The sequence below is a fragment of the Doryrhamphus excisus genome, chromosome 12 (assembly GCF_030265055.1).
Source record: "Doryrhamphus excisus isolate RoL2022-K1 chromosome 12, RoL_Dexc_1.0, whole genome shotgun sequence".
NCBI classification, from domain to species: domain Eukaryota; kingdom Metazoa; phylum Chordata; class Actinopteri; order Syngnathiformes; family Syngnathidae; genus Doryrhamphus; species Doryrhamphus excisus.
The window spans coordinates 13,574,519-13,590,126 of NC_080477.1; the positions used below are offsets into that span (position 1 = coordinate 13,574,519).

At 40.9% G+C, this 15,608-nt stretch overlaps 1 protein-coding gene across 1 annotated transcript in view; it reads left to right on the forward strand.

Annotated features, from left to right (window-relative positions):
• The first annotated feature begins 6,389 nt into the window (after positions 1-6,389).
• Positions 6,390-15,608, forward strand: part of LOC131139818 (heterogeneous nuclear ribonucleoprotein C-like) — a 36,228-nt gene continuing 27,009 nt past the window's right edge. The window contains exons 1-2 of the mRNA XM_058089722.1: positions 6,390-6,525; positions 11,711-11,786. Coding sequence (XP_057945705.1) covers positions 6,504-6,525; positions 11,711-11,786 — 98 coding nt within the window. The 5' untranslated portion in view covers positions 6,390-6,503. The remainder of the gene's footprint in view (positions 6,526-11,710; positions 11,787-15,608) is intronic.

Below are 15,608 nucleotides of genomic sequence, written 5' to 3' on the forward strand. Positions count from 1 at the left end.
AATCGTTTGTCACCAACCGCATCAAATCTTACAGCCAAGGTTGACACATCATCATTGATGGACAGCTTTACCCATAAAGACTTGCTGCTGTTTCCTGTAGTGCATTACAATAAAACCTGACAAGTTAGGGAACATGTTTCGGGTGGCTTGTGACTTAAAATCCAAGTATATGTGCAATGTCCGCCCATATCTTTGCAAGGACGCCACTCGTCCCAGTGGGGAGAGGCTGTCCGAGAGTGTGATGATGAAGCAAATGGAGCCATTCCCGGACAAGTGCAGAATTGTCACAGTGAACAATTTCTTCACATTGCTGTCACTTGCGTGACTACAGCTTCGTTGGAAAACCACCGTCCTCGGCATAGTCAATAATATTCGCCGGGAAATTCCAGTGAAATCACAGTTGTTCTTTTGTAAAGTTCTCATGTCAATACCCCTCAATAAAACTGTGTTTTAAATAAATGTTTTACATAACATGGCAAAGTGATCATTGCAATTGGCTTAGCATGTCAGTAAGTGCCTTGTTCACAGAACAAAAGCGTCTGTTTGAGCTAACGATAGGGGATTAGCATGAAGCACTCACAGGTTGAAAAGACCTGAAATAGAACTTCTACTGTTAAAGTACTACAAAATCTGGCAGTTTTTTCACATTCTCTGTGATAATGTGATAATTATGACAATTTGTTGTTGATTTAATTTCAGGTTGGTGAATTTATGGCTTGGTCATTTTTATCAAACTTTTGAAATTACCATTTTATTCAACTTGCAGAATTCAGTAAACATAAAAGGGCTTTGTTTTTGGACAAAATTGTATGTCTTCCATTTTTTAAAATATTGTTTCTTGGTCTGTTTGGAGCACCAGTTTCAAATGCACCGATTTGGCAACGGTATCGGGTAACATGTAACAAAATGATACCCAACCAAATGTGGTACATAATGTGGTACATAACTACCTATTATTATAAACATAACACAGCATGATTTATTTCTTATTGCAAGTTAGCTGTGATGCTTAAAATCATGTTAACAGTCTGACAACACAAGCATCCTTATTACCCATGTGACGTCTATGAGCCAACAGATCCAAACTAAACTTGCTAATATGTTTTCCAAGGACTGTTTACTAAAAACCTTTTGAGTTTGGCTGAGTGCTGAACCTCGTAGCTGCTTGTCTCCCTGTGCAAGTTCATCAGAAGAACATTGCCCACAGCCTTCATCCATTGCTGTGGTCAATTTGTCAGTTGGCTAAGCACAGCTTGAGTTTCACTGGGCCTGCAGCCTAGTTTCAACATAAGTGCATACATAAATTAACACCATTTTTCATGATTAGGGAAACACTTTCTTGTTAAATCAAGGGGTTTTGCAGTATACTTATGAATAATTTGAGCAAGGATATCCGGTACTTGTTTTGATCCACATTCTAATATTATTTTTATATAAAGTGAGTGTTCCTCTGCAAGGCTATGTTTGGTATTCATTTTTTTCTTGTTATGTTTCCTCCACTATTCCAAGTTTGTTTGGGTCTTTCAATTTTGAAGTCCATTCAAGCCATTACCTGAGCTGACACCTTCTCTTATTGTAGCTCCAATTTGTGCGAGGATGAGTCAGTCCGTAGGGCAGCATTAGTCTTGTTCTGCTCCACTAGCTCTTTGCCTGCTTCCTGTCGCAATTTCTCTGCACTTTCCACTCTGCTGTTTCTCCTCTAATGGATCTAATAGCTGACAATGGAAGGATCAGATGGAATTTAAAGCCATACACCCATCTTAAAATGGTCAAATTGTGAGTACAACTAAGGTGTGTATGAGTCCTTTCATTAAACCCGTAATTGCTCCCTTGGTATTGTGAAGGGCTGTGGAACTATTCTGATGTACAGGCAACAATTTGACCCGAATGTCAGGTGGAACATTCAAGCATGAAGTATTTTTGTCATAGGCAAGCAGTAAAACCTTTTTGGAATAAAGTCAACATCCATGCCAACTACGGCTGTAATGTATTTTTGCATGGATGCCATCTTATTCTTGTGTGCATTAGCATGCTAACATCAATCAGCGCCAGATTTAAAGAACAGATAAAGGTGAAGGGATTAGGTTCACACAAAGGGACATATTGTGCCAATGATGGCACCACTGTAAAAGCCAGGGGATCACTAAATGTCACAATGATTCATCTTGCAATGGCATCACAGTACATTGTATCATGAGCTTTGTCCACTGACTGCACTATGAGACATGGATATTCTCGTTGGACACACTGCTGCATTTTGAGCTCCAATACTGCGTAAAAAACGGCACAATTTAAAAAATGTTGCCCATCATCCACAATCCTTATATGAGACATGAACATACATGTCATTCTAAAGACATAAACTAAAAAGAGCCACCTCCAAAAACCTGCAGCAAGGCCACAAGGGGCTTCCGCCTTAGGATCTTGTTTGCAGAATATGAGGTCCTGATGATCTCATCAGGCACTGACTTTCAGCCAAAAAGGTCGATTGCACCCTTTGGGTGGGAAGTGAGGTCTTGCCCCGGGTGGCAGAGTTTCAGTATCTCGGGGTCTTATTCACAAATGAGGAAAGGTCGGAGTGTGAGCTTGATAAGTGGATCGGTGCAGCGTCTGCAGTAATGCTCAGGAAGTTGAGCAGGAAGCTCTCAATTTACTGGTCAAGTTAGTTTCCTCCATAGGGTGGCAGGACTCACCCTTAGAGATTGGGTGAGGAACTCGGTTATCCCAGAGGAGCTTAGACCAGATCTGCTGCTCCTTCACATCAAGAAGAGCCACTTGTGGTGGCTCGGGCATCTCATTTGCATGCCTCCCTGGTGAGGGGGTTACGGGCATGCCAAGTCACGCTGGAGGGATTATGTGTCACAGATGTCCTGGGAACGCCTCAGTGGCCTCTGGAAGAGGTGGCCAGGGACCTGGAAGTCTGGATTTTTCTACTGAGACTGCTGCCCCTGTGACCTACACCTGGATTTGCTGATACAAATAGATGGATGAATGGATTCGGACCTGGCGGTGCCAATACTTTGCCTTTGTAAAGAAGCTTTTGCTTCTTTTTCCATGTCTTTGGATAGTATATTTATGCTTTTTTAAAAACCTGTCTTGTGCATTGTAATATTCTAGCATGTCCGAAATAAATAAACATTAATTCATACACATCACGGAAATAATAATGATAATCATGATTTACTGTGTTTATGGTGCTCTTTTGGTGATGCTCATTGTTGTTTTTGCATCAGAGATTTGCTATAATGGCCAGGAGGTTCTGTTTTGGTTTCATTAGACTACATTACGTTCCCATTTGCCTAGTGTTTTTGTTCCATTTTTCTGCACAATTTAGAAGAAGTTATCAACAACAACAAAGCCAGAGTTATGAGAGGATGACCTCAAAATCTGGTAGATTTTATATTTTCTGCAAAACATCTTTTTTTCTGTACTGAATTGTACAGGTTAGGCTATGAATCATATTTTTTGTATAAAGGTTCGTAATAATTTACAGTGGTATCATTTTTCACTAGAAATACTATCACCTTCTCTATCCACTGTAAGTTAAGATACAATCTCCAATTTTCTTATGGTGACCGATTTTACTATCCGCATAACTGAGAGTAAATTGGCATTCTGAGTTCGAGACACTCCCTAACCAGCTTCTGGTATTGTTGTGGTGATTGACACCAAAGTGTGGATGCTGTGTGTAAATGCACTTTACAATTTAGTCATGTCATCAGATGTCAGCTGGGATATGCTTGAGCGGCCTGCTACCCTGCTCTATAAATAATGGATGGATGGGTAGTCTTGGAAGTATTAATGTTGACAATAACTTTTTTCAGTTCAGTGTGTCTTCACATTGCAAGAAGGTACTGCTCAGTAAAACTACAAGCAAGATGCTGCAACATCTTCCTCACCCGATCTGAACTAACACGGTGCATGAAACAATAATGCCACAGCACATCAAAACAAAACAAAAACACAGCTACCCCTATAACGTACTGCAAAAAAAGAGAACTCCCCACACTATATACTGTATATTTCAGATTCAGTGCTGCTGCATGTAGCAGGCCTGGGAGCCAATTGAACTTCCTGCAACGCCATCGAGAGCACAGCCTGTGTGAAAGTGGCTCAAGACTTATCATTTTAATAAGGCAATTGTGACTGGGTTAAGTGCAGTGTGGAACGAGGTAATAATGATTTTGGCGTAGACTCAGATTAAAGTTGGTGTTAGTCTGTGCTAGGCTGTTAAAAAGCTAATTAAACATGAAAGCTTTGCCAGAGTGATTCAAGCCCCTCTGGTGTCTTCTTTGCTAACTAAACAAAGCCATCACTTGGGTTACCATGCATCACTTATTATGCTGATTTGCAATGCAGATTGAAGTACATATAATCAGTGTGACAATTACAGTATCAAACTACTATACAAAGTACTATACCATAGTATACCATAGTATACTATAATACTGTATAGTACACCACTACATGATTATTTTGAGTAATACAGACAAAGTACAAGTCAAGTACAAGTACATTTTGCTCTGTGAGTACAGTCATCCATGTCATGTCCATATCATTCATGGTTCAAAGTTCATGCCAAGCTAAAACCAACTCTGAACACTCAAAGTCACTTCCTGTCCGCCACTCACTCTGCTCCCCTAGGCGTTAAATATTTATAGCAACACACACAAGGACACGTCTTATTTATGTCTTAAATGGCTATATTGGGCAATACCAGTGTAAAGGTGAATGGGGGTGTTATTTCATGTCTTTAGGGTTCTGATAATGTTCAAACCCATATTTAGAAGGTTGTAAACAAGTTTCCTGTGAACTAAGTATGAAAATATTTCACTTATAATTAAGGAATCTACTGTTCAAATTCACTTTCGCGGTTGGGTCCGGAACCAGTTAACCACGATAAACAAGGGATTACTGTATAGCCTTTCACATCCATACAACTAGAAAGATACTATGGTGTAAGTTCTTTTTACACTTGCATGTCAATTATGTCACAATAACAAAGGTTTAACTTCTGTTATGTAATGACTTTTTCCCCATTATTTCTTATAGAGGAAATTCATTGAAAATCACCAACAAATCAAAGGTCAACCAACCTCCTGGTACAGATTCTGTTTGACCTTTAAGCATCCACCGTATTATTCTTCCACTTGATTCTATTGTCCGCAATGGAGGCAAACACGGGTGAACTATTATTTTTGGATCCCTAACATTTTGACAGTCCCAAACTAAATTACCATTTCTTACAGAATGTCAAATGAATGTATGATATTAGAGCAATTACCTCAACTCTAATCGTTCAAGTACATTATGACTGATATCATCCCCATACTGCTCACAGCCTCTTTGTAGATGGCAATGATATGATGTGATGCATGCAGCACAACAACGTAAAGAAAGACATGCCTGGTAGGTTAATTGAAGACTCTCAATAAGTCCATAGGCATGGGGGGTGTAGTGGTGACCACGTCTGCCTCACAGAATCTCCATTTGGAACATTTCTGTGTGGAGTTTGCATGTTCTCCCTGTGCTTTTTATGGGCTTTTCGGCTTCATCCAGCATTCTATAAACATGCATGTTGGGCTAATTGGAGACTGTAAGTAGCCCATAGGTTTAATGTGTATGAATGGTTGTTTGTTGATAATTTTATACTACATGTGTCCAGTGATTGACTGGTGACGAGTCCAGGGTATACCCTGCCTTTTGGCCAAAGTCAGCTGGGATAGGCTCAGCTCACTTGTGACCCAAATGAGGACAAGAAACATTGATTTATAGACAATGTGATTTTTTTTTTCAACTTATCGGTAATGTCCATCCAGCCATTTTCTGTACCGCTTATCCTCACCAGAGTTGCAGGCATGCTGGAGCCTATCCCAACTGCCTTCGGAGGAGACAGGGCACATATAGACAAACAACCATTCACACTCACATTCATACCTATGGATAATTTGGAGTCGCCAATTAACTTAGCATGTTTTTGGAATGTTGGAGAAAAACTCCACACAGAGATGCCCGAGCGGGGAATCGAACCGAGGTCACCTAGCTGTGCGGCCTGCGCGCTATGCGGTAATGTCACTATTGCTATATTTTGTTCCTTGAACGGAACTGTTAATCAGTGCCTATTCAGCCTCCTTCCCCTTGCCAACCTTATGTGTAAATCAATGTGTTTACTATGAATTGAGTTTGCCCCTACAGCATAAGTGACCGTGAAGTGATGGTGAACACAAAACTGTGTTCTCTTCCAGTGACGCGCTCCTGTTGCTGAGGGAAAACCAGCTGCACCCTCTCCCAGCCCTCTTCAATGTTCTCTCTCTAATGGAACAGCTCAGAGCACCCCTGTCCACCCCTACCGGAGATAAACATTTGGTACATCCCAGCGGTGCCTCTCTTGCTGGCTTGACACTGACTCAGTAGTATCTCAGCAGTCAGTCAGACACACAAGCAAAAGAGGTCCTCAGCGAGCATCGTTTATCTCAGCCTTCTGCTTGCTTCGCATCCCTGATATGACCCTGTTCAGCCCAAGATGTGAGTATATGGCTATGCATTTGTGTCTTCTGTGTCCTTGTGTGTGTTCAGGGATTTTTGCATGAATTACTGTGTTTCAAAAAGAAAGAAAATATACATTTAAAACACTAACTCCTTCTTTCACTCCACAGTACCTTCCTTTACTTTTGCATTTCTGCTGCTTTTTATGGCTTTCTTCCTATTTTTATATTGATCTACAATAATGTGATGATACGATATGTGATAGGAGGACTAGAATTTATGATGGGGAAACAAGCCCGACCTGTGTCTCACAATGGCAAGGTCAGCAGGCATTCTGTGTTTAAAGGCTCACGACACACTGTTGCAGCCTGTATACTGTATTTAAAGTAGTGCTGGTCCGGGGAGGAATGAAAGCCTTTCTTATTGTAAATCATCACAGTCAAGGCAGTCTTATCGGTGAGCACAATTTATAGAAGAGTTAGAACTTTAATGGACTGAGGAGCAGTGCTCTTCTCAAACAAAGCTATAAAGGATGCAGCAAAAGTGAATTGTAGTGTAAGGTAAAGTTAGATTGTGTCCTGGATATGGATGCTGAATATATTCATGATATGTGCTGGGTATCTAGTTTCATGCGATTAGAATGCTGTTTTGGATATGCTATGTTATATTTTATTGTTCATTTCATATGTGTTGGCTTGGGTTCTTTTTCGCTTGATTTAATGGTAATGTATCACTTTATCATTTAATATTATTAAATGCTATATTACTTACATATGAAGACGTGGAAAAAAATAACTATTCATTTTCATTCATAACTTTTACAGTTTTACTAAGAGGTTTCTCAGCTAATATTATCATACATTATTACATTATAGGTTACTCTATAATTAAATATATATAATATATAATTATATATATATATATATATATAATATGCCAATGCCAGGGGGTTGCAATGGCACGCCAGAGTCGCTTATGTCGGCACCCTGATGCTGCAGCATAATTCCGGCTAGAGTCGACAAAACAATATTTGGGTCAGCTGCAAGCTGCAACATGTTATTTCTATGCTCCATTTACAAAAGAAGATAATTGGAAATTATGTAAATGATTAAAGAGCAGGGTTCTAACCACTTCATAAAAAATGAAGCAAGAATGATAACTGGCATGAAAACAGATTTTTCTTTTTTTTATCTGATCACACTGTTATTTCATCTCCCACACATTAGTGACTTCAAAGTGTACAGATTAACAAGCATACAGTTGCAATTTCTATCATGTTATGCATGTTAGTGTGTGTAGAATGTGCACTGGGAGAAAAATAAATTTGAGAAAATTCATTAAAGTAAACGCTGCATGTGCACATGCATTTGGCACAAATTATTACTGCTGCCATTTATGTTACTAAATATAATTAAAACCGTCCATCTGCTTGTGAGGTAAAACAAGCGGCTTACATTGACTGGCTCTGACAGGGAAGGAGAGTGGTTTAAGTGTGACCAGGAAAGTCAAATCAGTATTAAAGAGTTCTGTTCTGTTCTGCACACATGGCGGTTGCTACCTGATGATCTTCCGAGAGAGTTAGTAAAAATGATTGACTCCCTCATGTATAGGGGTAGCTATCTCTAGGAAACTTAAAAGCGACCATCAGCTTCGATTAAAACATATAAGTCCATGCATCGGGCGGCACGGCGGTCTGGTGGTTAGTGCGCAGACCTCACAGCTAGGAGACCAGGGTTCGGTCCCCGCCCTCGGCCATCTCTGTGTGGAGTTTGCATGTTCTCCCCGTGCATGCGTGGGTTTTCTCCGGGTACTCCGGTTTCCTCCCACATTCCAAAAACATGCTAGGTTAATTGGCCACTCCAAATTGTCCATAGGTATGAATGCGAGTGTGAATGGTTGTTTGTCTATATGTGCCCTGTGATTGGCTGGCGACCAGTCCCCGCCTCTCGCCCGAAGACAGCTGGGATAGGCTCCAGCACCCCCCGCGACCCTCGTGAGGAAAAAGCGGTAGAAAATGAATGAATGAATGAAGTCCATGCATCCACACATCCTTTGAACCATTATACTGTATCACAAGATGTGTTAGTTGAATGGAGAGGTGGAAAACACTCTCAGCACAATACTGGATTCCCATCCATCCATTTTCTATGCTGCTTTATTCTCACCAGGGTCATGGGGGTATGCTGGAGCCTATCCCAGCTGTCTTATGGTGAGAGGCGTATTACACCATGGACTGATCGCCAGCCAATTGCACATATAGACAAACAATCATTCACACTCACGTTCATACCTATGGAATGTGAGAGGAAACCGGAGTACCCGGAGAAAACCCACGCACGCACGGGGAGAACATGCAACACACACAACTCCACACAGAGATGTCCAAGCGGAGAATGGAACCCAGGTCTTCCCGATCTCCTGACTATGTGGCCCCCATGCTAACCACCAGGCCACCATGTGGCCTTTACTTGATACCATGACCATAAAAATCATTTTAATTGTAGTGTAGCTCCCGTGTTCTAGGCTCATAGCCAATCAATGCAGCAAGTCAAAGTTAAAAAAGAGTTTTTTATTTGTAAGGTGGACCTTTAAGGTGGACTGTTTGTGTGTGTGCGAATAGAAGCACCACAGGTGAATCGGAGTGAGATGTTTTCTTTTTCTACTGAGAAAAAGCTGTTTTGAAAAACATGCTGCAAAGCCATAGTAGCACGCCAATTTTCTGAGAAGTGTGGAGTGAAATGTGTGGCTTAACCGTACATATACCGGATACGCAAAGTGTCATGCCGAGTTTATGTTTATGTTTATGAGATTCATTCATTTTCTACCGCTTATCCTCACAAGGTTCGCGGGGGTGCTGGAGCCTATCCCAGCTGTCTTTGGGTGAGAGGCGGGGTACACCCTGGACTGGTCGCCAGCCAATCACAGGGCACATATAGACAAACAACCATTCACACTCACATTCATACCTATGGACAATTTGGAGTCACCAATTAACCTAGCATGTTTTTGGAATGTGGGAGGCAACCGGAGAAACCACGCATGCACGGGGAGAACATGCAAACTCCACACAGAGATGGCCGAGGGTGGAATTGAACCCTTGTGTGGCCTGCGCGCTAACCACTCGGCGGGGTTGAGATTTATTTATTTTTGACATTGCTTAATTAGTATTAGAAATGTTTTTTTAATAAAGGCAACATTTTTCATACTCCCATCTTAGCTATCAATAGATGTGTAGGGGAACCTAATATAATATCTGCAGTGTCATTATTGTCAGCTGAATAGGAAGATGTAGGTGTACGTCATATTATTGTGAGACTTTGTTTTCCACCCTAGATTCTGGTTTGTAAGTGCATAATATACGTTTTGACCTTTCATACAATCAGATGAATGATTTCACCATTCTTGTTTCAAGTGGATTTAACAAGGTCCCCATGCAATTGAAGCCAAATTATGATGCATAACAACATCACAGTATTCAGCTTTAATGTATTCAACAAGGAATATTGGTCAGTAAATACGAGTTTAAAACAAGCCATTATATTTTATTAGTTTTTTTGTTGCTGGGCTCTGTAATAGTATAGTCGTTTTCAGTGCATGCGGTGCACGTAGGGCTCAGATGTCAGCAATGATGATGCACCAGTGGAGAAACAGAGCAGTCGCCCAGCAGGTCACCTCTGTTAAGCTCCAAAGTGTTGCAAATGTAGCTCTGCTGTGCTAGGCAAAGGCACAGACATGTGTCTTTTTGCACGCATTTGCAAACCACACTTAATTAATTGTTGCTCGCAGCCATTTGAGTGCTGCACTGTGTGAGTGTATGTGCAGTTGGCCAAGTCACACTCCATTCAGCACCCATCTGTCCATGTCTTCCTCTCATCAGTCCTCCTTGCAAATCACATTTTAGTACAGCCTAGATACAAAGCTACCAGAGAGTTGTCCCATTGTAACACGCACAGAGGTGTTGGTAAAAGAGAGAGAAACAAAGGAGGGCATTAGTGATGTGAATGACAGGAGACAAAAACAAAGGTGAACAGCTGGCTTGTGATGGCAGGACTAATCAACAGTAAGTGCTGGGAGGTGAATGTGAAGGACAACCTCTGTCAGACTTGGCCACCCCTATAGTCATTAGCATGTTAAATGATGGCAAACAGAATTGTTTATAACAGTGGCCTAACAGTGTCTCTTTTCATGTTAGCATCAGTGCTAAGGGTACTTTTGTGCAGTGCTAGTACTAAATTAGCCGTTAAGTTTTTCAATTATGGAACAAAACAGAAGTCTTAATCTATTATGAAATGATCACAACATATTTCAATTGCATGAATTTATAAACAGATGGATTTAGGCTGTCCACTGAACAGGGGGGCAGACCTGCCAACATGTACAAATTTAGTATACTATTTAGTACTCCCGAATACGCTTCTATGCTCTCCATTTTGTCACATTTTCCTTGTTTTATTTTCAAGTTCAGTCTGTACAGTACATATAAATGAATAAATATTATCAGTTTCTCTAGTATTTCAATTCCAGGTGGCACTAAAAAAATTTCGGGGGGGGGGGGGCATGAGAGAAAATAATTAAGAAACACTGCTCAATATAAAAATATATGTGATGTTACACATATCGGGCAGCATGGCGGTTTAGTGGTTAGCGCGCAGACCTCACAGCAAGGAGACCAGGGTTCAATTCCACCCTCGGCCATCTCTGTGTGGAGTTTGCATGTTCTCCCCGTGCATGCGTGGGTTTTCTCTGGGTACTCCGGTTTCCTCCCACATTCCAAAAACATGCTGGATTAATTGGTGACTCCAAATTGTCCATAGGTATGAAAGTGAGTGTGAATGGTTGTTTGTCTATATGTGCCCTGTGATTGACTGGCAAGGAAAAAGCGGTAGAAAATGAACGAATGAATGTTACACATATCGGTATTGGTATCAGTTGATATCAGAATGGGAAATTGTGAGTTTGACAATCGGTAATCAGGTCTGGAACCAATCAACTGCAGAAAAAAGAGGCATTACTGTACCTAACACAGCCCCTTACATCCTTTGCCACTTTCCTCAGTCATTTCAAACTACCCATTCACCAAAACTCACTTAAACTCAAACTGAATAATTTAAGGCTTAACAGTAAGTATCATATTCATATTCTGCTTACTGTGTAACCCTCCTGTGCTTTGTGATGTCTCTCTTACTGTTTCAGTATAACGTTAATGATTGGTTCTTGCTTGCAGACATGAGCATGAGCGGAGAACTCAAGTCAAGTCGCTCCAGGGCACCGAACAAACGGGCCAGCAACAGCACTTACGGGTGAGTGTCAACCACATATGAACACACAGCACACACGTACATGCAAAGACTCCCCATCCACATGCTGACATAATCTCGTGCTGTGTTATTTGTTGCAGATCTTAATCTGCGTCTCAATTGATTGCTCCACCAGCATTGCAATCGATTAGCATTATTTTTTAATGGTTCATATCAGCTGAGTACGTAGTATGCTATTGATTTTAGCCAAATGTGCTGTCTGCGCCACTCAGTGTTTTCATCCATCTGCTGATGTAGTGCACACTTATAATAACGTCTGATTGTGGTTTATTGCTGCTGATTGAATACAGTGATGAGGAGTCGGGATAACGGAGTAAGAAGCGCAGTGTAGTGGACCCTACCAGTATGGGCCCATTCTATTCCGTGTGGGATTTACAGATGTAGATGTCAAATGTTTTGGCATCAAGCTGATGATGACAATTGAACATGTGTGTTTATGGCGGTACTTGGGATATCATAAATAATAATATAACAATGGAGGTTAGGTTAATTGGCAACTCCAAATTGTCCATAGGTATGAATGTGAATGTGAATGGTTGTTTGTCTATATGTGCCCTGTGATTGGCTGCCGACCAGTCCAGGGTGTACCCCGCCTCTCGCTCGAAGACAGCTGCAATAGCCTCCAGCATAATGAGGATAAGCGGCTGATTGAGTCTGATTGATAAGTGTGGGTCAAAATCAGATGACAAAATCATTAGCCTATCAATCATACTGATCCTATTATAAAGTATAATTGCAATGTTTTTCTGTGACATACACCTTCTATTTTTCAAGCTGAACGTAACATAAGTAGAGCGTGTGCTACCCCTACGGTATGCTATCCACAATCATGAATACGTCCCTGAAAAGAAAAAAATCGAGTTTAAATCTGAATGGACATATTCCGTTGCCTTCACTGACACTGGGTTACTCACCCATGTGCTTGATTTGTGCAAAGACAGTAAAGGACAGGAGTAATAGAATAGCAACAAACATCACCAGTAGGCAAATTGATGACATTAATTCAGCGCAAGCATTGCCTGTGATGAATCGAGTCATATAACTGATATTGAACAGCACTGATATGCAGATATGTGAACTATGATGTGCTTTTTTATGTTAAAGTCACCCACGTCTGGTTTAATTTTACACAAATATGGTAATGACTCAAAAAAGCCTCCATAGTTCAGTGTTTAAATGATTTCAAAGTAGGCCTATGCACTTTTGTCAGTTGAATAGATGCTCTGATATTTCTATGAACGTTTCTTTCATGTATTCTCCATCTGCAAACTGCTTCCACCTCCTCACCATCTCATGTGCTGCAGGGTACTTTTCAGAAAAAGCTGAATGCTTGTTTTTCAACATTATATTTTTTGTTGTTTGCACTAAAGGCAAACAATAGGTCTATTCAGAATTAAAGTACTTTCTTCTGAGAATTGTCTTTTTAGAGACTTATTCACGGGTAGCACACTCAACAAGATGTCTTTTTTGTGTTTCACTTGCCTTGCCCATCCAACCAGAAGTCAGAATTAGTCGAGATGCATTCACAGACTTGTGGTAAGCCTTTAACCTCTTCCAAAATGCACATTCCTCCACTTGAAGGGCACTGGATTCTAACACAGCGACTAACAAAATGCACGCATTACAAATGTATTTTTTGGTGGTTATCAACTGTAAGGTTTGGGCATGTATGAAAGCTTTGTTGTCATTGTAGTCAAGACGGGAGACAAGACAAGACTATAAAATATTGTTATGCCAGTGGAATGACGATGAGGCTGGATGACTGTGCACAAATCAGCCTTTTATTGGCGTCTAACAAGCAGCCCTGTATAACTTACATAAATATGCACTCCACTTGTCAATGCAGCTCGTCTTCTCTTTTGGGCTGCCTCTAATTAGCAGACAAACACTTTAGACCACTTCTATCTTCTTCTGGAGCCTATCCCAGTTGACTTACTTCGGGAAAAAGACGGACTCCATCCTGGACTGGTTGAAAGTCAATCACAGGACACATAAAGACAGTCAACCATTCACACTCACATTAGTGAGTAACACGTGCATGGTTAGTTTTTGGTTTTAATTTCTCCTTTACCAACATCATCAACATGTCAGAGGGATATCGGGATAGACAGGTTCCACTGTGGCTATGATGTCACAGTTAGAGTGTGTATTGAGATGGGGAGCAGAGCAGGCCCCGCCTGGTCAGTTTAAGTTCTCAAAGGGCAGGCTTACATTTTTGGATCTACAGCCATCTAATAAACTTTTTATTGCATCCTAAAAAAGAACACCTATATTTATATGCAACAATATGTAGATGGCTGCAAAACGGTTAAACACCTGGGTTCGATACCCTTCTCAGGCCATCTCTGTGTGGAATTTGCATGTTCTCCCCGTGCATGCGTGGGTTTTTTCCGGGTACTCCGGTTTCCTCCCACATTCCAAAAACATGCTAGTTTAATTGTTGACTCCAAATTGTCCATAGGTATGAATGTGAGTGTGAATGGTTATATACGTATGTGCCCTGTGATTGGCTGGTGACCAGTCCAAGGTGTACCCGCCTCTCGCCCGAAGACAGCTGGGATAGGTTCCAGCATACCAGTGACCCTAGTGAGGATAAGCGGTATAGAAAATGGATGGATGGATATTTACACTCACCAGAGATGTCAGCCTTGATGTACGTACATAATATCATATATCATTCAAAATGTGAGAATATCCAGTGGGGTACCTTATGGCTGTCAGCCACCATACACGTGTAGCTGTGTCTGTAGTCATCTTACCTACAGCACCCTCTTTAAACCGCATCCCATGTCCACGAGCCAGTCACATTCCCACACAAGCTGCAAAAATAGTGAGTTGCCAGTGAATGTTGAATAATTAAAAGATACATTCAAATACAGGCTTTCTCCCTGGGACACTAACATTCCAAAGAGATCAATAAAACAAACAGTACAAGAAAAATAATATTAACAGATGTAATAACTTGTTTGCCCCGAGCTTAATGAGCGCATCTCATTAGCATCCTGTGCTTCCTCAGAACTGGGACTCCGCATATGTTTGCAACTCCCAAATAAACACGGATAGTTTCATATCGCTGGCAGCTCAATTACATGTACCTACGTGTAAATATTACAGGCTGACACATGCTATATATATCATATCCCAAACATGTCTTTAGAGCAGTTGATCCTGCCAGGCTCCTACCTCCTCTGTCACCCAGTCTCAGACCATCTCTGCCCCCCCCCACAACTCTATTTGCCCATTCCTCCATGTTGTTATTCAACAGTGTGCAGTCATGCATTAATGAGGTTAGTCACACAACATACACACACACACACACACACAACAAACTACCACAACTGGGACACACCTGAGGTATCAGCCGTGATGTATACAGCCTGAACCCACCTGATAATTCATACAGTTGACATGGATTTAAAGCAGAATAGGTAGACTTTCTGGAAGTTTTAAGTTCAACTGCAATCTTTTTTTTTTTTTTTTAATACGGTGCACCCCTAGAAAATTGTAATATTATCATGCACCCGCCTTACAAAAGTAAGTCATTTGAAGTCATAACCCCGAGGTCACACTGGATCGCAGCTCCAGCTCCGGCTGCGTCAGCTGTACGGCAGGTTCAACTTTTTACATATATATATATATATATATATATATATATATATATATATATATATATATATATATATGTATGTATATATTGAGGTCACACATGCAAAGTTAAAAAAAATTCAAAAAGTCTGTTTGTCCAGCCATGTATAATGTCAATGTAATAGTTTTAAAAGTAATAAGACTATGTCTGGTTCTCAT